The following is a 27820-nucleotide window of genomic DNA, read 5'->3' as shown; positions in this document are numbered from 1 at the left end:
GGAATGGAACTTAATTTTGGAACCCTCCCACCCCTTACTCAACACCTGCTCAAATTTAAGGGAGGAACGCTCTTAAAAATCAATCATTTTTCCACGATCCTGTTACCAGGCAGTTAGCAGCGACATCAGCTTTGGGAAAAAGATTAGAAAGAGGAGTTGAGTGCCAAGAAGAGCTTCATTTTTCATCATTCTTGTCTAATGTCACTGTTGCTTGGCTAGTAGTTTGAGAGCAAAAATTTTAACCACAGTAAATGAGGTACCCACACCAAGTCATTGTTCAGGTTAGTAAACCAATAACATGAACGAGCCATAGTTAAACAAACCATAGTTAAGGCACTGTACTGGGCTCCGATGCAATGCTAAGCCATGGCTTGTTAACTTAAGTTTTATTTAAACCATGGTTAATAGGGATGTATGAACTTCCAATTTTCACAAATTACAAAGATCTGGATTAAGAAATTTAAGTTCTTTGCCTGCGTTTATATTGGTAGTAACTTCAGTATAATGTATGTAGCTTTGGGGCTTGTTTTTTGCTTTACAATCACAGGTTGAACTTCCTTAAGTTGCCAGTGAGTGAGCTGAAATGGCTGGAGAAATATTTTTTTTAAAAAATATGGTCCATTTGCTACAGAAAGCCAACAAGTTATAACTCCACATCTTTCTGGATGCATTCAGTATTTCATGGACCACATCATCATCAGGGCTTTTTGTCAGCTGGAACAAAGTTCCGGCACCTCTTTTGTGTGTTCCAGCACCTCTGTAGTGTTGCGGTGTCATTTTTTTGTGTTGGAGGTGGTGTGCAGCACAGCTTTGGCTAGCTGCTCCCCCCACCCACAAAAAAAGCTCAGGTTTGGGGGGGCCCTCTCCTGGTCCCAATAAATACATCAGGTTGGGATCTGGGGAAACGCCTTTTTCAGTGGCTGCATCCACAGGCTCTGGAACAACCTCAAAAGGAAAGCTTGTGTTGCCCCTCATTAATGGCTTTTCACTACACACAATAATACCTTTGCTTTTAAAGAGAACTTTTGAGTCTTAAATGATTTTAAAATTCTGCTGAAAATGTTATGGTTCTAAGGGGTGCTTCAGTGTTGTTTTTTTGCTTTGTGTGCTTAACTTTTCTAGTTATTATATATTTTACTTATTACCCACCTTGAGGCTTTGAGGATAGATGCAATAGAAACATTTTATTTAATTCTTTTAAAAGCCAGAAAATGGCACTCACCATCAACACGCCAACCATGAATATGTGCTTTGCTAATAAGCGGGAAGCTCCAAGTCTCATTTCAATTAAGTGCTATTCTATTCAACACAGGCAATTTAAGGCTGCTGCTGGAGAAAGGAAAGGACACTCTAGTCCTGCTGCCTGCCCCATCCCCAAAGTCTCTCATCAACTCCGTCTACATCCTACTCCCTTGTGCTTGTTTTCTTCCCATGTAAGAGATATTAGTACTGTGAAAACACTGCTTAATTATTACTGCTAAATAAATCCACTGGCTATAAGTAGCACTTCCATATGCACTTAAGACTGAAGAGGGAAGCACTGCGGTCTCTCTCAAAACAGACTATATTCCAAGAAAGAACTGAAGTGAATGAGAAGGGGGGGAGGAGATCAAGGGCAAGCACAGCAAACTCAGTTAAGCTTTCAACTCCTTCAGCCACACCTGTCTCTTATTATGCAGAAGATCAACACTGAAAGGCAAAATGTGTGCTATTTCCTGAGCACATTACAGGGAACAGGTGCTCATTATACAGAAACAAAGACAAATACAGAGCTAATCTGTGTAACTTCTGACACATTATGCAGCCATTACAATTGTTAAGTGTCAGAAATTTCCAAATTAACTCAGTGCCCAGGTTTTGTGCCTTAATATTAACACAAGCACACACATCTTAATAAAAAAATATTTAGCACTGTGCAATAGAATTGCATACTAATTTACATACATACAAAATAGAGCATGCCCTAAACATTTTATAAATCGCCATGCTTGGAAATATAAATTGCCACAACTCTCACAGCCTCAGTAAGGTGAACAACATTCATCTGGCAGGGTTATTTTAAAGGCATCTCTTTTTAAGCACAAAATCTCTGGATTTTGTGCCTAGTGAATGCTCTTGATTGGTATTTCTGCAAGTTCTCAGTACAAGCTGGAGAAGGACCAAACACAATTTACAAAGCAGGAAAAGCTACAAGCTTCCTCTGACCGTAAAGGCAATGCAAAACACTGGCTAAATTTAAGGTATACAAGCAGAAGCACATCTCAGAGCAGCTGATTTCCTGGAGGTTTTTGCGTCCCTGCTTCCCTGACAGAGTAGGCTGCCTCCATAGCGCAGGGAGGTTAGTTGGCAAGGGACAAGATGTCTCAGAGCATATGCTATGAGAATATATCATGAAATCTTTGTTCATTGCCACCCAAGATGCAAGAAGCTGGGTATATTGCCAACATGGCTTTTAGCTTTGCATACTTGTTTGGTTGAAAACTGCTTTCACACATTGCAAATGGCAAGAAAGCCAAACCAAAGGAATTGCAAATAAAAATAAAATGGCAAAAGCCTTCAGTCCTAGTTCATACTGCCTGAAGGCAGTTTCCTTAATCCAAGTCTGCCATTATTGTTTTTTTAAGAGAATCCAACTTGCATCTTATTTACATAATTACATCATTGGTCCCCTGCACTAACTCATAAGAACTCAACATTTTAAACATAGTTCTGTGAGTTGTTTTTATTTAAAAAAATATGAACACCCAGGGGCTGACCACCTTGATGCCAAGTGGGATGGTTTATGAAGTGGAGTTCCTCAACAGAACTTAGTTGATGTGCAAGTACAGCACAGGCTGCATCAAATCAAAGTTATAAAACAAGGCTGACATCTAGCGGCCAAATACAGTAGTGCCTCGCAAGACGAAATTAATCCGTTCCGCGAGTCTCTTCGTCTAGCGGTTTTTTCGTCTTGCGAAGCAACCCTATTAGCGGCTTAGCGCTATTAGCGGTTTAGCGGCTATTAAAGGCTTAGCGGCTATTAAAGGATTAGCGGCTAAAAGTCTATTAGCGGCTTAGAAAAAGGGGGGGAAGCGAAAAAAAATCGGAACACTTGCAAGACGTTTTCGTCTTGCAAAGCAAGCCCATAGGGAAAATCATCTTGCGAAGCAGCTCAAAAACGGAAAACCCTTTCGTCTAGCGGGTTTTCGGTCTTGCAAGGCATTCATCTTGCGGGGCACCACTGTATAAATTACTTCATATTTTAATCTTTATCCACAGATTAATAGGTAAACTACATTTTGATTGTTCGCCCTGCTGAATTCAATTTCCTATAAAACAGGCTGGCTAAAAGCCTTCATGCTGTAATTAAAGCAATGCTCAGTAAGAAAATAAAATGCAATTCTCTTCTCTCTCTGAAACAGGAAATGTTTACCTCAAAACACCGCCAGAGGTAGCTGGTAAGTACAGTGGTGCCCCACAAGACAAATGCCTCGCAAGACGGAAAACCCGCTAGACGAAAGGGTTTTCCGTTTTTGAGCTGCTTCTCAAGACGATTTTCCCTATGGGCTTGCTTTGCAAGATGAAAACGTCTTGAGAGTGTTCCGATTTTTTCGCTCCCCCCTTTTCTAAGCCGCTAAGCCACTAATAGACTTTTAGCCGCTAATCCGCTAAGCCTTTAATAGCCGCTACGCCTTTAATAGCCGCTAAACCGCTAATAGCGCTAATCCGCTAATAGGGTTGCTTCGCAAGACGAAAAAACCACTAGACGAAGAGACTCGCGGAACGGATTAATTTCGTCTTGCGAGGCACCACTGTACTATGTTTCACAAATAAAGATTTCTGGGGAAGACCCAAATACTAGGAATATAGGCAGAAGAAAATAAGTTATGGTTTTCAAGTACTGTATCCTTCCACAGCTTACAGTATCTGTGGGATGTACATAAATATTTCACCAGAAAGTACAGCAAGATGTTTTATTTCACCCCAAATGTAGATTATACTGGTTTCCCCATGGAGTGATTTTGCTACTCTTGATTCTGAATGTTCTTTGCCAGTTAATCCAAACTACCCCATTAACTGATCTTATGCCCTGTACAAGACAGTAGAATTCCCTGGTCTTGCCATTCACCTTTGTAGTCTTGATTTGGAATTATGGTTACCATTAAATTAGCTGAGGCCAGCACCCCACCTTCCCCAGTGCTTAGTGAAGACCTTTTTATTTCAGCTGACATTTTAAGTTTTCTTATTTTGTTTTATTAGTTTTAACTTATCTTTATTGTATCTTTTTATTCTTACTGTACAATGCTGAGATATGAAGGTGTTTAGCAGTATATCAATTGCTGAAATAAATAAACAGTAGTAATAAATTAATGAGTATGAAAAATAAAAGATTGGCTGTGATGCAAAGTGTCTTTATTACAAGCACAGAGAGCAACTGCTTCTGAGATGGAGTGTGACCAAGGGCAGATACCAAAACCCTTTGTTCAGTAGAGCCCACTGTTGTCAGGTGTACATCATTTCTGCCATGTGGGACATTTTCTTAGGGATATACAGGAAATACTCCATGTACCCTGAAAGATCTTCAATAGTCACATCATCCACATGAGCCCTGGCTTGCTCAGAGCAAGACCTGAGAGAGCTGGAGGGAGTTCTTGATGGCAAAGGTTGGGAACTGTCCTGCACATGTGGCGGTCTTTTAGGTGCAGACTGGGGAGAATTTTGTGGGCCAGAAAACATGTACACTTTCATGTCCTGCCATCGCTTACACTGGCAGGCCCTGTCTACACACGCACAGAGTTTCCCTTTATTTTGCTCAGACACAGATTGGAAATCAGAAAGATCTGTGGCCTTTAGAACGGCTGAAGTAGGAAAAACACCACTTTCAAGTTTGTTCTTAGGCATTTCAACCATGGATGCCACAGAATGCTGAGCACCTTTTTGTTTCTCGCCAACATCATTGAGGGGGTGACTGGCCTGTTCATTCTTAGAGAACTCCTTTGGGGTTGACACATCCGGGTCACTGCTGCTTTCAGAAGTGTCAGCTGGGTTCTTGTGCACTGGCTGGTTACAAGGCAGCATTTTCGTGGTATAATGGATAAACTTAGGAGGATGGAGTACTGGAGACTTTGACCGCCACCGCCGCTGTGTTCTCACTGTTCCTCTCAAAGGTTTCCTCAAACACCTAGAAGGTGAAAATGCAAAAATTAATACAGCATAAATGGTCATCCAGCTCTCTCTAATCACTCTATGCTGCAATTTACGAAGAAGTGAGTGTTTAACAACTTTTCAACTTTCCTATATGGATCACATGGAATGTGCCTATGTTATACATCCAGACCCATGTGCAAATAATGTCATCAAACACCTAAACGGCAGAATAAGGGGGTCATCATGCCACAGCATATGTATAGTTTTAATACCTACCTAGAACTAAGACAGGTAAGAAAACTCAGCTGCATGTTAGTCCTAGTACAGTATAATTTACACAGCTCAGAGCTGTGGGCCTAAGAAGAGCCCCTATCATCACACTTAATGCCTTCAAGAGTGGGATCCAACGTAGTGCCAAGGCATTCGTTCATCAGTGCAAGGATTTCTACTTGCACAATGGAGAGTTGCTCTTTTTTCTTTTGAAGAGTTGGTGGGAGGCATACATTTTACACATAAATATATATCCTTCTAGAATCTGAATGCAACACGGGATGTTTCTGCAGCTCCCCTTCCAATCCCCTTGAGGCAATAATGTGTTGTGTAAGTAGCAGTGCCCTGATTTGGAAGAAGACACCACCCTGATAACAGCAACTTTTCTGCCCTTTTTGCCAACGGACATGTAAAAACCAGTTATCTGTTTTCCAATTACATGAAGGGCTGGAGATTATCTGAACAATAAGACACGTGGCAGTTTGCCCTGCCCTCCTCCTGGGGAACAGGAACATGCCTCAGCTGCAGTGGTCAAGTGTGCTACTACTTGATGAAACCTCTTTCACATCTCTTCTTTTATCCCAAGTCGTCATCTTCAAGCTCCAGCCTCTTGATATTTATAAGCAGCTCCGGGAGGCCATGTTCAGCAGAACACTTTAGCATTTCCACATTTGACATAGTTCCATTAATCAGAACTAATTCATCTTACCAATGCCAGCTCTCTTTAGATGCACACACAGACTTCACCTTGGTTTCATCTGTAGTTTTTATAAGTGCTCTTGGAGGCACCCCCTCATTTACAGGAAGAGAAGCAGTGGATCTAAAACCAGGAAAAATACAGGCTGTCATAAATTTGTAAGACTTCTATTTCCCTCGATAGAGCTTAATTTCTGTTAAAGTTCTAACCTTGTCTTTCATTGCTCCTTGGCTAACTTATGAGGGCATTTCAATATCCACACAAAATCGTTAATATATTACCCACACTTGGCTCCTTTTTGTATTTTGGCCAGCATGCTAGTTTGGACAAGAACAACCTGACCAACAGTGTAAATCCAGGATGCAAGGGGAAGCAGTCCCGTAATAAAAGGCGCCCTACAGATGTTCAATCACAACTCCCATCATCCCTGACCATCAGCCTTGCTGGCTGGGGCTGATGGAATTCCAACAGCATCTGGAAGACACCACATTGCCTACCCCTGCCCTAACACATGAGTAAATTCCCCCAATTATGTGTGGTCCAGAAGGGGTCATTCCCTGAATACGCAGAAGGAGCAGTCAAGTGTGACTAGACAGCCAAACCCCGAGAAAGCATGGTGCCAACTTGCATACCCCATTACACTGCTGGCCTAACCAAGTAAACCTTTCTAAGCTTTCCAGGGATTTACCCAATCACAGTACTCAAAGGAAGCAAAAGAGATCATGGAGCAGATGGGTAATTACTTAACCAATGAAAAGTTTTTGGTGGTATTAAAAAACTGCAGTTCTAAGCTCTATCATAAAATCCATCAAGACTCTTATGTCTCATTCACAAAAACTCTTCAGTACTCCCTATTTCACTATGCTTTGTCATGCTTCTTCAGTAATTTCATGGTTCACCCCAACTGGCCTCATTATATTCCATTTCTACAAATCATCCAAACACCATGGAAAAGCTAGGGATGGACAATACTTTTATCACATAGTTGTAAAACCTAAACCAGGTCAATTAAGATGAAACTGTCTCATGAAGGCCACTAATCTCCAATGAGGAGTGTATTACAAACTAAAAATTGGTGATATTACTACCAATGAGTACTGCTTACAGTTGATGTGTATCCAGTAAATGGGACTGCCCTGTATGCTCCCTATGTCACTTGTGATTGTAAGTCGCTTTGAGTCATTTTTAGGAGTAAAGCAGCTAATGATAATAATCAGCTACATTCACATAATGCTAAGCCATGGTTTGTTTTAACCATTGTTTGTTCAACAAACCACAAATCAACTCTCAGAAGAACAAACAGGCTACAGTTTGTTACTTGAGAGCTTGGCTTGTTGTCCAGCAGCTCTTTGTCCTGTGCTCTGTAGCTTGATGAGAGTCTGGGGCAGGATGGGCAAACCATGGTTAAACAAGGCTATTGGGCTTGGACATAAGCTAGACTACAGTTAAAAACAAGATTACGCTTTGGCTCAACAAACCATGGCTTGGTGTTATGTGCTAACTAGACCAGACCAATATCAAACTTCACTCAAAAACCATGGCAGCAAGAATTTTTTCAAAACAAACTTCAGTCACAAAGCCATGTCATTTCCCACATTGTGCAGCCATGTTTTGCTCTTAACAGTAAAAATTACATTAACTTACCCTTCTGAGTCTACTCTTAGCTTTTTGAAAGCTGCCTGGAGATTCTCTTCTATCTCCAACATTGTTAGAGAACAACCCACTGCTTCCTCTCTGCAAGCTAAAGAAAAGAAGAAAAATAAGCATGTGAGAATAAAATGGAGGCAACTAAAGTTGTACAGAAATTCATACTAGATTTGTCTAGTGGCAGCGATCCCGGTTCCATGGTATTATCAGGAAATGAAACAAGACTTATAAATAGTAATTTACCGTATTTTTCGGCCCATAAGACGCACCGGCCCATAAGACGCACCTAGATTTTTTGGGGGGAAATAAAGGAAAAAAAATTTATTTCCCCCCCCCAGGTGCGCTGCGCTACACCAGGAGCTTGGGGCGTGCGGAGCTCAGCGCGCCCCAAGCTTCTGTGTGCCGGCAAGGTCTCCGCTAGCGTGGGAGAGCCGGGCGCCTCTCCCAGGGCTAGCGGACCCCTGCGCTAATCCAGAAGCTTGGGGCGAGCTGAGGTCAGCGCGCCCCAAGCTTCTGCGTGCCGGCAAGCAGTCCGCTGCCACCCTAAGCCTTGCGCACCCGGCAGGAGGTCCCACCGGGTGCGCGAGGCTTGGGGCGGCAGCGGAATGCTCGCGCGCACCTAGAAGCTTGGTCCGCTGCCGCCCCAAGCCTCGCGCACCCGGCAGGAGGTCCCACCGGGTGCGCGAGGCTTGGGGCGGCAGCGGACTGCTCGCGCGCACCTAGAAGCTTGGGGCGTGCTGAGCTCAGCGCGCCCCAAGCTTCTAGGTGCGCGCAAGCAGTCCGCTGCCGCCCCAAGCCTCGCGCACCCGGCAGGAGGTCCCACCGGGTGCGCGAGGCTTGGGGCGGCAGCGGACTGCTCGCGCGCACCTAGAAGCTTGGTCCGCTGCCGCCCCAAGCCTCGCGCACCCGGCAGGAGGTCCCACCGGGTGCACGAGGCTTGGGGCGGCAGCGGACTGCTCGCGCGCACCTAGAAGCTTGGGGCGTGCTGAGCTCCGCACGCCCCAAGCTTCTAGGTGCGCGCAAGCAGTCCGCTGCCGCCCCAAGCCTCGTGCACCCGGTGGGACCTCCTGCCGGGTGCGCGAGGCTTGCAGACACTCGCCCGAAGCAGGGGGAGCCCTCCCGAGGGCTCCCCGTGCTTCGGGCGACAGGCTGCCGCCCCAAGCCTCGCGCACCCGATGGGACCTCCTGCCGGGCGCGCGAGGCTTGCAGGCATTCGCCCCATAAGACGCACCCCGATTTCCCCTTCATTTTTGGAGGGGGAAAAGTGCGTCTTATGGGGCGAAAAATACGGTAATAGTGTCTTCACACAAGGTACTCAAATCCTGTTGGAGAAGTCAAAGTTGTCAGAAGGCTTATACACCAATCTGACCAACAATTTTAAGTTCTGACTGCTGTGCAAGAGCAGACCAAACTTCTCCAGGAAAAAAAATGACACCTCAAAGGATCACTTCATACATTACTTGTAGGGCTGCTTCATCATTCCTACAGGAAAGGCAATTATGTGTAGGAATTAACATGTTATGTTAAGCTATATGATACAATAATCCTACAAATTTTTAACTTGCTAATTCCTATCCAGGTATTGTCCCATTCTGGAATTTTGCAGTGTAAGAAGTTAATGCATAGAATGTTCAGTTGTGTGGACACTTCTGTAGCTGGGGGAGGGGGGGAGATAATACAGAAAAGAGCCTTGAGACTCCAGTCCAGGCATAGGCAAACTTGGCCCTCCAGATGTTTTGGGACTACAACTCCCATCATCCCTAGCTAACAGAACCAGTGGTCAGGGATTATGCGAGTTGTAGTCCCAAAACATCTGGAGGGCTCTAGTCCTACGTACATTTATTAAGGAGTCCCACCGAATTCAGAGCTTTCCCGGCAAGCCTGTGGAGGTGGAGCTGCTTTGCAGTCAGTTTGGCTTGTGATCTCCATCTAACTGAAGCCCAGAGTAAGAGGCTGTTCTCCATTTTGTGGGAATCTTGAGCACACATATGACTACACTGTTGGTATTCTTTGAATGCTTCCTGACAGAAAAGGCCATCATTGTCCTTATCAGTTTCCCCAAGTACCATTTTGAGGAGCAGTTTTTTTAAAAAAGTTCAGAAAAACAAAGCTATACAAATACCATATGATGAAGTAAAAATATTCATTTGGTGATCCTTTATCGAGATCTGAACATCTGTCACAGGTCCTGTGTGGTAACATTCATCCCCTTCTTTAAACAAAAATATAAACTAGAAGTATGTTTCTTTCTTGCAGTGTTGATTACCATAAATATTCCAATCTTCTGCTGAGGTTAGTGCTTTTTTTTGAAGTTTTGCAGACTACATATGGTCAGATCTCCTAGTGGCCTAATTCAAAACCTCTCCTAGTGGCCCAATTCAAACCTAACAGTATAAGCCCATTTAAAAACTACACAAATCTCAGGCTTAAATGTTTACCTCTCTTCATTCAATGCATGCCAGGAAAAGGCAGGAAGCACATGCTTCCTGGTTTAAAACTAACTGCGGTTTGCAATTTTATTAAAACAAGGAACTTCCATTAATCAAACTATTGATTTATTGGAACAAGGTAGAATCAGCAACTAGAATGATCTTGGCTTACTTCAATAAGCCATAGTTTAAACCAGCCACAGATTGTCCTTATCAGAGATTATGACAAACCACAGCTGGTTTTTTAAACTCAGAAGTGGAAGCTTCACATCTGTTTCTCACAGCTGCACCAGAGGGATCGGGTGTCAGGTCACAAGGAAGGGAAGTACCCAAACCTGAGACCTGCCTCACCCCTTCACAGTGCTGAACTATATTACGTTGCTATATCTAAATCAAACCTTTTATTAGGTTAGAAGCAGCCATAGAGAGCAATTTGGATTGGACTTCAATGCTAGGGTGCTAGGGATGGGATTTTTTAAAAAAACAAACAAACTAACATTTCTTCCTCTATCATTTCTCCCCAACTTAAATCACCCACCCAACTCAACTCAACCCAACCAGTTGCTATTAGCACCAAAAGGGAATAGACAATCCAAGGCTGTCCCTAAAGCTGTTTTTAGCACCACAGACGAGACACTGGGATGCGGGACATCATATCTTGTATCGATCTGGCATTATCACCTCTTGCAACAACCCAGCTCTGTGTATGTTTACTGTGAAGCAAATCTCACTAAATTTGATGAGGCTTACTTCAAAATAAGCATGCATAAATCTGCAGCCAGCATTGCTGGAAATTGTTGCAATTCCTTTACCTTGTAGTGATTGCACTGCTACATTCATATTTCCTTCTAGTTTGTCAATATTTTCCAAACAGCTGGTGAATATTGATACTACTTTAGAAATACTATATAATACTATACAGGTAGTAAAGACAATCCTGTTTACAGGAGAGATGAAGACCTTCTTAAACCAGTGACTTTGATTATTACCGTAACTCTAAATCTCACTGATGTGGTAAAACTTCTTAGACAGTAGGCTGAGACACACATGATGAAATGCTAACTCATACAGCCCAGTTGGTATGGAAAACTAGATCTCAGAGAGTGGGTTCCTTAAGCCTACCAGTGGCAAACATTAGTCATTTGAGCCCTCATTTGCAGTGTACAGATCCAGAATATGGTTAGTCTCTCAGTGAAAACAAAACTTTAATTTCAAGTAAAAAAATTAACCACAATATGACTAACTTAGAAAGAAGGAAGCAAATGTCACTGAAACTCAGTGTCTTATATTGAGACCCTATGCATGATACCTTTTATATTAATAGGCATGCATAGGGCATGATCCAATGCAGCATGTGCAACAGGGCTTCTCTTCTCCTTGCTCTCCTTTTCCCTGCAGCCCTCCAAATCTGCTCCAGAGTTGGGGAACCTCTGGAGATTTTGGCAGCACACAGGGAGAGAAGAAAGCTAGTTTGTTGTGCAAGTAGATTTCCATTGCATTAGGTAGACAATATTGGATGTCTCCCATAGAAACTAAAAACAAGGTTGCATAAATATAATCTACGGAACTGACCATAGATATCAGCTCTAATTTTTCCATGCAGAAGGCACACAAAAACTATTTTAAAAATTACTAAAATGAATATTAGGTTGACACACCTAAGCTACCTACATATGCTCTAAAAAGAAAATGCTGGGGTGTTCAAATTTTGCAGCCCTCACATTTGTTGAAAAACTAAGATAAAGGCAATAAAATGAAAGTGACAGAAAAATGCTCACTTGGACAGAACTCCCTCCCTGCTCCACTCAGCTGATGTTTGTTTGCTCTGAAATGATTTCATTCAGACATGTGCCTTAGCTACTTGCTTGACAGATGTCATTGTGACACATCTAGAAGGATGGAAGTGTGTCATAATGTATTTGATGTACGTATTAAGTGTTGACTCAGGCAACAAGGAAGACACAAAAGGAAGTGATGAACTACAAGACTGCTTTCTGAATTCCTATCTGCCATACAGATGGATTACAAAGGTACATAAAACAGCTTGTCTTTCGCAGAAAACTTAATTGAATACTGGACCCTCTGAAAGCCTGAGGCAAGCTCTCACTTTTTATTATTCACAATGAAGATATAAAAACAGAAGTGTATATACTTTGTGCAAATCATGGTTAGTAGCAGTAATAATACTTTAGGAAGGGTCTCAAAAATTAGGTACTGTACTGTTAAAATGAGAACAAATCCTATGTGTGGGGTTACAATAAAAATAATTATAGATGAAGGAAAAGGAGAGACAGAAATTAAAAGTTAAAAGTTAATAATATATCAACTTCCAGATAATTTAAACTAAACCCTCATACAATGGGCTGATGTGGCACCATGAGCAAGCTCTGGACTTTCACCCTAAGCTGAACTGTGATTTAATGACAACTATGGTTTGTTTCACCAGCAGTGTTAGAAAATGAGATATAAACACTAGGAGCCAAATGGCTCCTGAAACCTGGGTAACAGAAACAAAAACAGAATGGCTAGTCACCATTTTTACTCAATGCAGCACTTTCCATTTATTTTTTTCCAAAACAGTTCTTAATTGGACACCACAAACTAAACGGTGCTCAGCCTCAGCAATAGTGGCCAATCATAAGTATTTATAAATTCTGTTATGTTTGCATGTATGCATGTGTATGTGTGTGTATCTCTTAGTCCAAAATGTTGTGCTGCAGCTTCAGCAAGTACTGCAGTCAGTTAAATATGTCTGTTATATAAAAATTCTTGGAAAAACAGGCCTAACAGCACAATCCTAACCATTTCTACACAGAAATGGATACTACTGAATTCAAAAGGGCTAACACCCAGGCCAATGGGATTGGGATTGAAACCTACCCGGTAATTCATTATTTTTAAGCAGTACCTCTTCATTTGCAAGATAATATTTTTTGCTGGACTCCCTGTAGAGCTGTTAGGGCTGGGCGATATAAACTTTTCAACATCGCAATGTATCACCAGCTAAACATCACAATATATTGTGATACATCATTAAATTGAAAAGGAAGGAGCACATTCAACCCCAATCGTTACTAACAACTGTTAGGCGTGTTTTGACAGTGGTTAGGAGAAGATCCCACGTAAAAAGCCATTGTCAGGTTTTTGCATCAAGGTTGCACTAAAAAGTCTCAGATGTAAGAAAAGCATACAGCATCAGGCCAACAACCCATATAGTTCAGCATCATGTTCACATAGTGACCAACCAGATACCTGTGGAAAACCCACAAACAGGACTTAAGCACAACTGTACAGCAACTATAATTTTTACCATTCCATCTGTGAGGACAGATGGGATCTGAATCTGATAGTTGTTTGAGGGATATTGTCTCCAAAACCATGTGAAAACAAAATTATTCATTTTGTATTTGATAGATCTGACTTTTATCCAGACCCATAAAGTGCGGAAAATGTATATGGCTATAGCTGGACACACAGATTTTAAAAATGGGGGGGGGGAGATGTAGTTTCTAGCAAGTTAACATGTGGTCTGATACTTAAGAGAACCATGATATAACTGCATATGATTTTTGCTGCAGAAAGGTTTATTTCCTAATCAAAGAAATGTTTGGTGTTTTTTTTAAAAAACAGACACTTTCCACATTGTAACAAAAACTTTGCTTATTCTAATTGCTTTTCTCTGCATTACCACTACCTGATACATTCAGCTATCTTTTTCCTAATGTTTTCAAAAACAGAAAGCCAAACAATCACACAAGTTATCAGGGTTCTGGCTCACAGGCCAAACTGGGCCCGACAGGACCCCGCAACTGGCCAGGGTCATTTCAGCCTAGCCATGCCCACCTGACCTAACAGGCAAGGGCAAGTAAAACCTGGCTCAGCCTAAAAAGCCAGCCAGCTGACTGATGGCGCCCAAAAAGCCCTATGCAAAGCATTCCAAAGATAGCCCTTTTGAAGGGTGTCAGCAATACTCCAAGAAGCCCTTATCAAGTTAGTGCTTTAAAGTAACAGGTAGGTAGCCGTGTTGGTCTGCCATAGTCGAAACAAAATTAAAAAAATATCCGTCCAGTAGCACCTTAGAGACCAACTAAGTTTGTTATTGGTATGAGCTTTCGTGTGCATGCACACTTCTTCAGATACGAAAACTCATACCAATAACAAACTTAGTTGGTCTCTGCTACTGGACGGAATTTTTTTTAATTTTGCTTTAAAGTAGGCTTTTAAAAGTCACCTGCTATCAACTGACTGATAGGTGGGGGGCTCCACCTACCTGTCAAACTTGGCCCACAGCAAGTGGAGATAACCATCTGGCAAGTTGGGCCAATTTCTGTAACAACAGAATGAAGACCAAGTGAAGCCCGAACTTTAATTGAGACAAACCACTAAGAATATCATAGACCAGGAATGTCCAACGCATTGATCAAGATTGATCAGGGCGCTGCAGGAAGAATGTGGTTGATCACGGGGCTGTTTTGGCACCACGCGTGCCCAGTCGGGAAAGCAGCCGGCAAGCTCCTCTCACAAAAGGAAATGTTTAACTGCTGCATGCACCTGCCCTGTTGGGGAACCAGGCATCGGAAAAGCAGCTGGCAAGCCCCTCTCACAAGAAGGGACGTTTTGCCACTGTGCGTACCTGCCCCCTCAGGGGAAGCAGCCAGCGCCCACCCGCCCCTGCCACCATCCCTGGGTGATAGATCACTGCCAGTTTTTGTATTGGATTGTAGATCAAAGCCGACTTTAAGTTGAACATGCCTGTCCTAAAAAAGCAGGTTAACACCTCCTAATCTTAGTTTCACAATTGCTCTGAATGCTTATACTGCACCAAGAACAAGGAGTAACTGTCCTAGCCTGTTGCAGTTCCCAAACATCGAAGGCCCTTGTGGCTCCTTAAGGAGGCACGAGTTTTGGCCATAAAAGGCTATTTGTCAGATTAGACTAGTCATTATTAGCCAACAAAATTTTAAAGCGGGAAGCTAGTCCCACAGAAGATCTCATTCCACTCAATCTGCCTGTCCCCATTCGCTGGTAGACCAACATAGCTAATGGAAGTACTCATGGAACCTCAAAGCTGCTTAGAAAAAAGATAAAACATTAAAAAAAAGACAAGCATAATTTTGAAACGTCGAATTCTTCTTACAGATCCGGGTGCGGCTATCATGTGGCACCTGTAAACGTGTAAACGTGCCAATACTTCCGTGTCTCTGGAGCACCTCAGCTTGCGCTGGAAGCTCAACAGTCTAAGCCTTTTAAGGTTCTGTGTTTTAAGGTTTCTGCGATGACGGTTCTTACTCTTAACTCACTACAGGGGTACCTCGGGTTACATACGCTTCAGGTTACATACGCTTCAGGTTACAGACTCCGCTAAGCCAGAAATAGTGCTTCAGATTAAGAACTTTGCTTCAGGATGAGAACAGAAATTGTGCTTTGGTGGCGCGGCGGCAGCAGGAGGCCCCATTAGCTAAAGTGGTGCTTCAGGTTAAGAACAGTTTCAGGTTAAGAACGGACCTCCGGAACGAATGAAGTACTTAACCCGAGGTACCACTGGACTGATGAGCGCTAAACGGCACATTAACATTCCCGAAACCGCAAGGGAAAGCTTTGCCAGTGGAGCTTCTGCCGGCTCTTATCTGTAAGGAGCGGCGGCGGCGGCGAAGCTGGACTAGCGAGGCAAGGCGGTCGAGGAGCCCCGGCGAGGCCTCCGGGGCCACGGAAAAGTCGTCGCCGAGCACCTGGCGCAGTGACTCAGCAGAAAAGAGCCGCCCTCGGCAGACTGGACCCGGCGCCGCGGAGCTTCGCTTCCCCTGAGGAGAGACGGGAGGGAGGGGAAGGCGGCCGGAAAGGACCATACTTACTCGGCAGACGAGGAAACGCGGAGACCCCACCGCTCCCCGCAACAGAACTTCGGACGTTTCGTTTCCCGCGCGGCGAGCGCCGCTGCTTTTCCTGAGGGAGCGACGCGCGAGTGACCCGGATGCAGACGCGCCTTCCTTTAGGAACCGGTGGGGGCGCTAGAAAGCAAACTCGGACTTGGTGGCAGCGTTGCGCATGCGCCACGTCGCCGAGCGCGTCCTCGGTTACACAAGCGAAGGCACCAGGACGGCTGCAAACGCGCGGGAAAGTCCCGCGGGTGCTGAGCGCATGCGCCCGCAGTGTCATCACTTCCTGTTGATTTTTTGTTCACTTCCGGCAGTGGCTCCCTTGGCTGAGCGGGTGAGTGGGTACCTGTAAGCGGGGAGGGGGCGCGATGAGGGAAACAGGTTCGCGTCGCTTCAGGCGTTTCTGGGAGCCTGAGGGGGGGAAGAGGCTGTTGGGCGGGAGGGCTTCTTCCTCGACGGGATCTACTCCGGCGGGTCTCAATCGTCCCTTGTCGGTCTCCTGCGCCTTTCGCCTCAGCGGAGCCGCCTTCAGGGGAGCCGAAGGGGGGACGGGCGGAGGGCAGGACCCCGACCGGCCTCCACTGCCGTCCATTGTGTCTGTTCTCTTATTCCGCTCAGTAGCCCTTCATAGCCACAGAATTCCTACACAGAATTCCTAGGTCTGCGCTTTTAGCTGCTCATCTGGTTTAAAACAAGTAAAGGGGCGTTGTGGGGATGGAGGGGGGAACATATTGACGATTGCTTGCCTCATCTGTTTGCTACATCTAAAGTACTTGCCGATTTATCCTGACGTTTCGAAAAGCTCTCTTATTTTAAGCACCTGTATATCCCCCCCTCCATTTTTTTTTAGGTATACCCGAACAAAGTTCTATAAAATAGTATCCTCCCAGTAAAGAAGAATGCAGTGCAGCAGAAGTGGTTTGAGAGGGTTCTAGGCAAATTTCCCTGGAGAGTGTGCTGTAAAAGCAGGGCGCCCAAAGAGAAAAAGGTCCTGTCCTGGGTTACCACCACCCTTCACTTCAGAAGTCTTGTGGGGTTTGGCCTACAGCTTAATTTCATTTTTATGCTTCTCTTTGGTTGAGGGTCATTATAAGTTGTTGGTTTCCCCCCCCCCAACCCATGCTCAACTAATTTAGTTCACTGCTGAGTTAAGTTGGACTGAGAAAGAGTAACTGGCTCATGGCAGAGTGTGGATTTGAACCTGGCTCTTCCATATCTTAGTCTGGTACTCTTAACTACTACCCTGTGTTGGTAAGAATTCGGTGGTACTTATTTCTGAGTATGCGTGCAAAGATCACGCTGCTAGGCTTCCAGTTAATCCTAAGTCTGAATTCCTAAGTTGTTGATGACTTTAGGGGAAAAACATGTTTTTATAGCATGTGAATTTTATAGTATGTGGATCCGCAGTACTTAGATAATTGGGAACCACAGCTCTAGCAAACATTGCAAGGCACCAGGTTAAAAACAGCCTTTAAGGTGGCTCACATTGTCACAAAGACCCTGAAACCTTTGTTACGGCATGTTACGTGCTAGCTTTCCATAGCCTGATGCCCTCTTGGTATTGTTGTTGTTTTTACCATACCCCTCAGCATCCCTGACAAGTGGCCAAACTGGTGGGTTGAAGAGGGTTGTAGTTCAAAGTACCTGGAGGGCATCAGGTTATGGGACCGCCTCTCCTGGTATGTCCCACAGAGAAACTTACGGTCTGCAAATAAAAACACCCTAAAGATCCCAGGCCTCAGAGAGGTTAGGCTGGCCTCAACTAGAGCCAGGGCCTTCTCGGCCGCGGCTCCAATCTGGTGGAACGCTCTGTCACAAGAGACTAGGGCCCTGCAGGACCTGACATCCTTCCGCAGGGCCTGCAAGACAGAGCTGTTCCACCAGGCCTTTTGTCAGGGCGCAGCCTGACCCCCTCCTCTGGCAATCTACACAAAATTTTGCTTGATGGTTGCCATTAATTTGATTTTAATTTGATTTAATTAATTTTATAATGAATGTTTTAGAATGTTGAACTATTTTTATTGTTGTTAGCCGCCCTGAGCCCAGCTTCGGCTGGGGAGGGCGGGATATAAATAAAATTTATTATTATTATTATTATTATTATTATTATTATTATTATTAGGAGTTGGCACATAACATGCCGTAACAAAGGTATAAGACGATTGTTTTTGCTGAAACAGATTTACCCTCTTCCACTCAAAAATAAAGTTTAAATATTAAAAGTTTGTAATTAAGTTTATGCCCTATTTAAAGAGTTTTGTCTTCCCCTTCTTCTTTGTAAGAGATTGATAAACGAAATCCATGAAGATCAAAATATTTGTAACAGTTTTATGAAAAAGGATTTGGAGGTAGGGGAGCAGAAACGATGGCTGCATCCCTGCAGGCGAGGAGCAGTGCTTTTTTCTGGTGGTACATGCCAATACACCATATGGCACCTCTTTCCAAGACATCTGCAATGTTTGGCATTCTAAGCACTTGAAAGTTAGAGTAGTTTGACCCATGCATTATTATTATTATTTAATCATTTTTTCAATACAAACAGCAACCAACAAAAACCACAATAACACAATTTAACAATTCAGATTTGAGTACTGATATACCTATAACTACACCTTTTTAACAGTATTTCCCCACCTCTCCTCCCCCTACTTCCCACCACTTTCCTCCTTATCTCTTAAGTAATTCTTCCAGATTTCTTCATATTTATCCATTTGATATGCAATTCGTTCGTATGTAACTAGTCTGTTCATATTGTCAATCCATGTGCTCAATGGGATCTTTTTGCGGCTCTTCCAATTCATCAGAACAAGTTTTTTTGCTTCTAATGGCACGGTACATCCATTATTATTTTTTTACCCCTTGTAATCTCCCACATTTCTGGTATATAATTTAGAATTTAAGTCATGCATCAAATGGCCCACTTTGTCCATCAGCACGAAGCAGAGTGGAGTCTGGCATACACTGTCACTGCAGGCTGACAATGAGAAGCAGCAGAACTCATCCCCACAAGTTCATAAACAACTACTATAAACTTATAAAGAAGTAATAAACCACCAATAAAAGTAGTGCATTAAATTAGTCTTTCCCAACCTAGGGTCCCTAGATGTTGTTGGGACGACAAATCCTGTCATCCCTAGCCTTCAGTACCAGTGGTCAGAGATGATGGGAGTTCCTCCTGTTTGCATTCATCTGTCTTGGGAGGCACTGGAGGAGTGCCCCTTTGGGGATGAAGTCAAACTTTTGGAAGGTTGCAGCACTTGCTGTAGTAGTTGAGAACAATACGGGAGAGACATGTTTTGTTACAGCTGGGGCAGATGAAGGTGCCCGGTTGTGCTGCTGTAGATGTGCCATAGTGTTTCTTCTCTCTGCTCTCCTCCCAGTGGTCATTTCTCCTTTGGTCCCTGTTACGAATGCACAACCTGACTGCCTGTTTCCAGGCACTGCAGTCACAGGCAAGGGATTCCCCCACAGCAGCATTGATGTTGCCAGTCTTCATGTCACGTTTGTAGACATCTTTGTTTGCAGACATCTTTGTAATGCATAATCGGTCTGCTAAAGCGCCTAGTGCCTAAAGCCAGCGACCCATAGAGCACATCTTTGAGGATTCTGCTATCTTTCATTCTGTGGACATGACCAAGCCAGCATAGACATTGCTTTCCAACAGTATCTGGGAACCCAATAAATGCTCCGCTAAACTAAAAATATTCACAGGAGGAAACATTTAATGGAAACTACTAGGAGTTCTTCATGCATGGGTTGCTAGAAATTTCTCAAGACTCTTACACTATTGGTTTCTTGATGGGTTTTGGGAACTCTTCTAATATAAATGAATCACTATATTTTCATTCTGAAAGATAATCACTAAAGTTTGCAAAACTTCTTAGTTGACAGCCTGTCTTACTGGTCCTTTAAAGATTTACACAAGTATTAAATGTTATTTCTGTACTTGTTTGCTTACAGAAATATAATTTCAGCTTGGGTGTCCTCAGCTGCAAAATTCAAATAACTTCCTTCTACAGCAAATCATTGTTTCTTTGAGCTGCTATATATACTCTATGACCATAAAATAAACCCATAAAGTGCATTTCAAACCCTGTGTGTTGGCTCAAAGTGCATTATGTGTCCCATGTGTTAGCTGTAAAGAGTCAGTATTCATATGCTTTGCAGTTTCTTGAAAAATAGAGGGTGCTTGCTTCAAGAAGTGTGATGTCCATTTTCTCTGTGTGTGAATTTTACACCCCTGACTTCATAACAGACTTGTTAATCATGTACGACTATGTTTAGTAGGACTAGCTATTTGCTTAGAATACAGCATGCAAATGGGGCATAATCCTTGCCCAAAGGGCTTAGAACCAAAAGAAGGCAGGTAGGACAAAGGTCAGATAAGATGACAGGGCTTGATACTTTGTCATTAATTAATCTTCAGCAATTTCATTCAGCTTATAAAATGCAGCATGCTTTTGTAGGTTAAAGTGCTCCTTAAGTTAACAATTGTGTTGTATGTAATAATCAGTCCTTCAAAAAGCACCAACACCCTGATCCTGATGTAATTGTGTGTTCATCGCTGTGAGAAGCGACTGCAAAAGCACTGTGTGGATGTCATTTTGCATGGGTATAAATCACTGTACTTTATCAGAGCCTCCAATCAAGTAAGATTTGTTCGTTCCTACTTCTGTGCCTCTGAATCCCGTGATGCCTTCCATTCTGCCCTACATGACAGTCACATGCAGCCATTCCAAATTATAATAACATGAATAATATGTCCTGTGTGTTTATTTCATGCTTAGCTAGGATGGCGTCTAAACAGTCAGAATGGGGAAATGCTCATGGGAATTGTCTCCTTGTACTGAGCAATATAGGGTCCCCTGTCGTCATCCCGTCCCCCCGTCCCCCAATATATGTGAGTAGTGCCCATCTGACCTGTGAAAAATCTTTCTACTTAGTAGCTTCCATCTTTCCAGTTTTTGAAGCATCTATTTTTTCAGCCCCGGTTCTAATCATAAATAGATTGCCTTGAATGTTGGCTTGTATGATAAATATTTTATTAATCTATTAAATAGATCCTCTCTCCAGTGCAATTAATTTGTGGCTAAAGATTGGTTGGGGAAAAGGGGGGGGAATATTGTCTGTTGATTCTAGCCTGTCCTTAGTGCTGTGTAGAAAAACTGAGTTGCAGGTAATGTTGGTCCTACTCAAGATAGATTCATTTAAATTAATGGACATGGGTCTACTCTGAGTAGGATTTGGTTTGCCACAATCTAGCTTCACACGAAGGGAGAAATCCTTTAGGCTGCAATCCTAATTCAAATCCCACTTATTTGGGAGTAGGCCCTATTGTTGTCAATTCACTTTAATTGTCCCTTTACATCAGGCAACTCTTTACTTAATATTTGCATAGTGCATTCCACTATTCTCTGCTGGAAATCAACTCATGTGGCAAAAGGTTTCAAAGTAAAGCAGAAAATGTGTGCCTTGATTGTCTTCAGTTTCCAGTAGAAATTGTGCATGGAATCCTTTTATCAAATAACTAGGAGCATTTTACATGAACTATTGATGTGAGTCAAAATGTGGTCTGAGTGCTGGATGATAGTGAATGAAGCAATATATCTAATTTCAGTTGTGTAGAGTTTTACTACAGTGGTGCCTCGCAAGGCGAAATTAATCCATTCCGCGAGTCTCTTCGTCTTGCGGTTTTTTCGTCTTGCAAAGCACGGCTATTAGCAGCTTAGCGGCTATTAACGGCTTAGCGGCTGTTAACGGCTATTAACGGCTTTAAGAAAAAGGAAACAAACTCGCAAGAACTCGCAAGACATTTTGTCTTGCGAAGCAAGCCCATAGGGAAATTCGTCTTGCGGAACCACTCAAAAAACGGAAAACTCTTTCGTCTTGCGAGGCATTCGTCTTGCGAGGCATTCGTCTTGCGAGGTACCACTGTATAGGCTTACTACACTTGGTGTTCTCCACATCAACACAAATTTAATTGATTTATTTTTTGTTAGTATTCATTATATGGCAGGCCCAATAACATTCTAACATTCTGCAAATGGACTCAGAAACTAAAGAAGGAGAGGAAGAGAGCCTGCAAACAGCTTTCAAAAAGTTGAGAGTGGATCCAACTGGGTAGGTAGCAGCAGTCCTATTTACTCTTCCTGTGTATCTGGCAATTTTAGCATTGTATTAGTGTATTTCCATTTTTATAGAATTGACTCTGAAGAAAGGCATTAGCATTACATCTATGCATCTATGAACAATATGGGTCTGATATTCTTATTGGTGTTTGGGCTGTTGTACCTGTAGAATAGCTAGTATTATGGCTACTTCTTTGTTTGCAAGGAGAATGGCATGCCGGGCAGTGTTAGAAATTCCCCAGGCACATTTTGTGACTGGCTCAGGTGCAGTTGCGGCTATGTGGAGGCTGTGACTGGCCCAAGGTCACCCAGTGAGCTTTATGACTGAATGGGGATTTGAACCCTGACAGTGAAGCTACCCACTAGTCAGTCACATAACATCACAGTGATGTCACATGCAAGGTGCTGCCAAAAGGGAATCTCTCTTCCTTCACTTTAGCAGCAGTTCCCTGCTACAACACGGTAAAAAAACACCCATCAGTTTTAGCAGAAGAGTCTGATCCTGACTTAGGGAGGTCTATGTGTATTGGGATTCTTCACTTGAAAGGGATGGATTTTCCCTCATCTTAGCAGCGGATCCAGGTTTGCATGGAATCCCCTGCCAAAATGATGGTCTAGCAGGAGATTTTAGCAGAGAACAGATGCACAGAGCCAAACTGAGCAGGATTTAACCCCCACTTATCAGCTGTTGAGTAGAGGTTAAATCCTGCTGGGATCAGGTACCCACAGCAATGCAGAACTGAACCCCAGCCTCCTATCAGCTGATTGACAGGTGGGTGTGGCTTGGAGAAAATGGCCTTGTGAACCAAATTTGTGGACCAGTATTGGCTTGCAGGCCAGATTCCCCACTTGGTCTACACTGACTGACAGCAGCTATCCTGACTTTAGGGCAGGGATCTTTTCCAGCCCTACTTAGAGATGTCAGGAGTTTAACCCGGGACCTTTTGCATAGAATACCACTGAGCGGCAGCCTTTTCCTTTATCTATTTGTCTGTAGATAAGCAAGAAAATGGTGGGGAGATATTCCATTTTGTTTGCTAATGTAGGTGAATAATCCTAAGGGGGACACCGTATGGGAATCAGCCTGTAGATACTTTGTGTTAGAATCATACTTTAATATGTCATTTGCCCCTTAAATCAGAACTTCCACATCTGTGAGTGACAGCATGGGATTGAGAGCTCCAGTCAGAGCTGCTGTTGATGGAGGCAGGCATCAAACCGTCTGTTCAAGAGAGAACTGGCATGGGTAAGACACTTCACTAGTAACTATGTTCAACACCTTTGAGTTAAACCCTTATTTTATCTCCCAGTATTTGGCTATAATGAATGTTTAGCCAATAGGGTATAGCCTACTGTACTCCATTTCTCTTGTCTTCTGTGGCTGCCTTCGTCTAATGTTTAGTTTGATGATAAGTTTAGCTTATACATGACAGGAAGAAATGCCAAGGTTTGCAGTTAAGGCTGATGAAGATAATGCAGTTTCTGATTAGTTTACAGTTGCATCACATTCTTCTTCTGGATTTGATATATATCAGGGGGAAATTATCAGGAGAAACCATGAGGTGCAGCTCACAGAACTGCAGCAAATAATTTTAACAGACAACACTACCTTATTTTGGAGTGCATTTTGTTCCAGAGTCAGTTTCTGCTAACATTGTTGCTCTCTACTCCAGGTGTGCAAGGAAACCCTTGAGAGGGGCGTCAAGGCCGCAGCGCCGCAGGCGTTCTAAATCTCCTGTCCTGCATCCTCCCAAGTTTACATATTGCAGCATGAAGGCATCTTCCGCAAGTAACCAACTGAAGCACAAAAGCCAGATGGATTCTTCAAAGCACAAAATCGGTCCAGACCCCAGTGTTACAGAAGAGCCATACTTGGGAGGAAAGAGATGTCCCCTTTTCGATAGCAGCAACTGCAGGAGGGCCAGAGCAGAGCAGCGGAGCACTTTCTCAAGGGAGCAGCCTTCAGAGAATTTGCGAAAGAGCTGTCCTGCTTTCTCTTTGACCTTTGAAACCAGCCTGGATCCTAGCCAACCCTCAGATTTCCAGTCACTCTCCAAGCTGAGTTACGAGAAGCAATGCCCTTGCGTGGACAAAGAATGTCAGTGCAAACCATGGCAAGCAATAGAAGCATACTCCTTTTCTGGTTTGCGGAGTGTCCTTTCGGAATGTGAAAAGGCAGTCCTGGAAGCACATTCGCAATCTTTGCCAAACCGATCGCATTCTGGGATGGGTTCATCAAGCTCTGCCCGGTCTTGTTCTGAGCAAGCTCGAGTCTTTGTGGATGATGTGACTATTGAAGATCTTTCAGGGTACATGGAGTATTACTTATATATTCCCAAGAAAATGTCCCACATGGCAGAGATGATGTACACTTGACATAAGAATCATGAGTTGGAAATTCAGTGGTGGTAGTGAGATGCTCCCTCAGTGCCATAGTTGGAAATGTGTCCGTTGTCATTGCTGCGTGTTTGATCAAATGTTTATTTGCGCCATACAGTGTAGTTTTTTAAATAAAGTGAAAAGAAATAATATCTTCTGGCTGAAAGGTGCATAAGATTATCTTCAAAGTTTCAAGAATGTTCTTGGGCAGAGTTTTATCTTTATTAATTCTTTTGTTTTCAAAGTAGCCATCTTTTAAATATTGCTCTCTTTAAAATAACATTTACTGTGACTTGGATTATGTTTTAGCCAACCCATTTCAAAGGATTGAAATGCTGAACTTAATCCTTGCTGTTAAAAAATAAATAAATAGGTAGAGCATACTGCTACACCATCTTGAACAGGAATACCTAAGAAATGGTTTGGCGTAAGTCAGGGATGTGTAACACTCCTCTAAGCATTTTTTGCTAGTTTGAAACTCTTCTAGATTTCCTTAAATCCTTAGATGTTTGTCCTGTGGAGGATCCCCTAAATCAATTTTTGGTTTTGCTTTGGTCACCATTTCAGTGGCAAGTGTAGGCATAAAATTCTCACACTTCCCCAATCTGCCACTCATTTCTGTTTAGCAGTCCACATCTGAAGTTTCTTGCAAATAACTTTGAAATAATACAAATTTTCCTTGCACTGGTCTGGAAAGTGTTTATGCACTAATCCTTCAAGCCATTGTCCCACTGTAACTTTACTTGTCAGAGCATTTGTACTCCTTTAAAATTATTCATAGACTTAATTTGTAAGGGCCAAAAGTGAAAACACAAACAAGTTACTAATAGGGAACTCTAAGAAGACATTTTGAGTAAGCAAACAGTGGCTTTCTCCTAGTAGCCTTCTAATGGTCATGCAGGAAGATAGGTGCTTTTAAAATGACTGAGAACAGATGAAAAAATCAATTGCACATAACACATATGCTTAATCAGTTGGCTCTTGAAAGCTATTTACAATTTGAGGGATCTGCTATGCTTTTCTATTAGCACCTTTAAAAGGAAATACAAATTATAAGTTGCAAATTATTAAGTCGGGATAGCTGACTAAAGTCAATGTCCCTTGATTTTTCCCTCAGTTACCTCCCACCCCACATTTTAGTGAATACATAATGCTTTTTGCACGCTTGTCATGAATTTGTTTCTCAACTAGTGCCATTTTGTTCAGCGGTAGGGAACCATGGGGCCTCCATATGCTAATGTATGTGAGAGAAAGAGGATTGAATTAACTTCTTTGATTTCTTTCTGATTAGCAAATTTCCACTGTATTTGAGCATCTGCTACACTGTAGGGGAAATATACGCTAAGATGGAAAGCAGAACCATTGCTTTGAGAGGAAACTTGACTTTGTAGCCATAGTAATCAAGCCTGCTTTACACCTAGCCAAAGTGGAAATAAAATCAAACCACTGCCAAAAGCACTGACCAGATAGACCTTCCATTCCCATTTTTCTCGAGAGGAACTCTGCCTTGCTATTGTATGATTAAAAGATAACCAGTGCTACTTGAAAGGAGTCTCTCAAGCACATAATCTGCTTTAGATTTATTGTCTCTTTCCCATTTTAGGACAGAAGGAGGGCAGGAAAAAACAGTTCTGGAGCCAAGGATACAATGCAGTACAGCTAAGTTCCCCTGGTTTGGTTAAGCAAATGCTTCTCTGTAGCCCTAACTAAATATCAGAAAGCGTGGAGACAAGAATACCTACAGAATTCTAGAGGACCAATGAAGCAGTCATTCAGAATTCAACTTCCTACACTACTGTGTCTAATAAATAGCCACTAGATGGAGCTTTCAGAACAGTGCTTAAGAATTTTTTTTTTCTAGTCCCAACAACAGAACTTACTCAGAATTGTAGCTCTTTGGTTTTTTTCCAGATGACCTAAATCTAAAGCTGCACCATTTAATTAGTAGTGTTTGCATAAGAAGCTTCAAAAGAACATTGTCCGGACACACTGTTGCAGGCAATGAAAACCTATCCTAACGTTATTGCGTGGGGGAAGAGAATGTCAAATATTAGGCAAAAAGGAGAATTGCCTGTCCCTTATTTTGCAGGCATTGTTGGTCAAAGGAGAAGGACGAAGTCTCCTTGAGTTTTGAAAATAGCTAGTAAAAACAATAAAAAAATGTCAGTGCTACAGTATCCATTTCCTAGTTAAATGCAAAAATTGGGTTTTGAAAACACAAAGCCTGGAGCAAGATCTGAGAAAGTGGTGTCAATAGTTAAAACTTTGGCATTGAAATCCCAAGTTTTCAAAACTGATTTGTCAAAGCTATATTTCAAGGAAATTCTATAAAAGATTTCTGTGTTTATGGAGTCAAACCACAAGCCTGAATTCAATAGAATGCTAAGCCAAACCATGGCTTGGCCTTGGGTAGAGCTGCAGAAACAGAGGAGGAGGACAATAGCCGCAATCTTCATTCCAGGAACCTGCATGTTTGCACTAAGCTATGGTTGGGCTTAGTGTTATGTACAAACTGGGCCAAAGATTGGTTCAAGGTCACCCGATGAGCATCCTCACTAACAAAAATGTGAACCTAGATCTTTCTGAATCCAGCGTATCTACCACGCCAGTGTAAAGTACAATGGTGCCCGGCAGGACGAATGCATCGCAGGACGAAAAACCCGCTAGACGAAAGGGTTTTCCGTTTTTCGATGCGCTTCGCAAGACGAATTGCCCTATGGGCTTGCTTCGCAAAACGAAAAAGTCTTGCGAGTCTTGCAATTTTTTTCACTCCCCCCTTTTTCTAAGCCGCTAAGCCGCTAAGCCTTTAATAGCCGCTAAACCGCTAATAGCGCTAAGCCGCTAATAGGGTTGCTTCGCAAGACGGAAAAACCGCTAGACGAAGAGACTCGCGGAACGGATTAATTTTGTCTTGCGAGGCACCACTGTATGTGTAAAGTCTCTATTCGTTCATGTTGTCTTGAGCTCCTCACCTTTCAGGATACAAATTCATTGGGCTTACACGTGTGTGTGTGTGTGTGTGTGTGTGTATATCAAGTCATCGGGATCCTTCCCACAGGGCACAGCTGATGGTAGATGGTCCTGTGGGTGGAGGGGGCAGTCCAGCTGGAGCAGGATCTAGTTTCTGATGTTTTCTTTGCCAGTCTGGTTCTCTTTTTGCCATCCTTTCCACAGAGTTGTTGGCCATGGGGAGGGAGGGAGCACAGTCCTCCCACAGCAAACTCCTCTTCCCTTCTCACCACCTTTCCCACGAAGTAGTTTAGCAGG

General features: G+C 43.0%; 2 protein-coding genes across 6 annotated transcripts; one reads left to right on the top strand and one right to left on the bottom strand.

Moving 5' to 3' along the window:
* Positions 1-4375: 4375 nt before the first annotated feature.
* On the bottom strand, positions 4376-16341 carry LOC309534201 (oxidative stress-responsive serine-rich protein 1-like). 2 transcript variants are annotated; one of them, XM_082226328.1, is made up of 4 exons: positions 16023-16341; positions 7739-7835; positions 6107-6217; positions 4376-5161 (listed from the first exon to the last, which is right to left on the bottom strand). In XM_082226328.1, the coding sequence occupies exons 1-4, from the start codon at positions 16324-16326 to the stop codon at positions 4483-4485; spliced, it is 1191 nt and encodes a 396-aa protein (XP_082082454.1). In that variant the 5' UTR covers positions 16327-16341; the 3' UTR covers positions 4376-4482. The 2 variants fall into 2 exon arrangements, with proteins under 2 accessions (XP_082082454.1, XP_082082455.1); XM_082226329.1 differs by lacking the exon at positions 16023-16341 and adding an exon at positions 13481-13565.
* Positions 12078-26387, top strand: LOC309534255 (oxidative stress-responsive serine-rich protein 1-like). 4 transcript variants are annotated; one of them, XM_082226451.1, is made up of 5 exons: positions 12078-12200; positions 22046-22166; positions 23316-23420; positions 23848-24483; positions 26157-26387. In XM_082226451.1, the coding sequence occupies exons 2-5, from the start codon at positions 22090-22092 to the stop codon at positions 26233-26235; spliced, it is 897 nt and encodes a 298-aa protein (XP_082082577.1). In that variant the 5' UTR covers positions 12078-12200; positions 22046-22089; the 3' UTR covers positions 26236-26387. The 4 variants fall into 4 exon arrangements, with proteins under 4 accessions (XP_082082577.1, XP_082082578.1, XP_082082576.1 ...); XM_082226452.1 differs by having other exon boundaries at positions 12115-12265; XM_082226450.1 differs by lacking the exon at positions 12078-12200 and adding an exon at positions 16260-16380.
* Positions 26388-27820: the final 1433 nt, after the last annotated feature.

Source organism: Podarcis vaucheri (genome assembly GCF_965113315.1).
Source record: "Podarcis vaucheri genome assembly, chromosome: 6".
Lineage (NCBI taxonomy): Eukaryota > Metazoa > Chordata > Lepidosauria > Squamata > Lacertidae > Podarcis > Podarcis vaucheri.
This window is presented reverse-complemented; position numbering and strand designations above follow the sequence as displayed.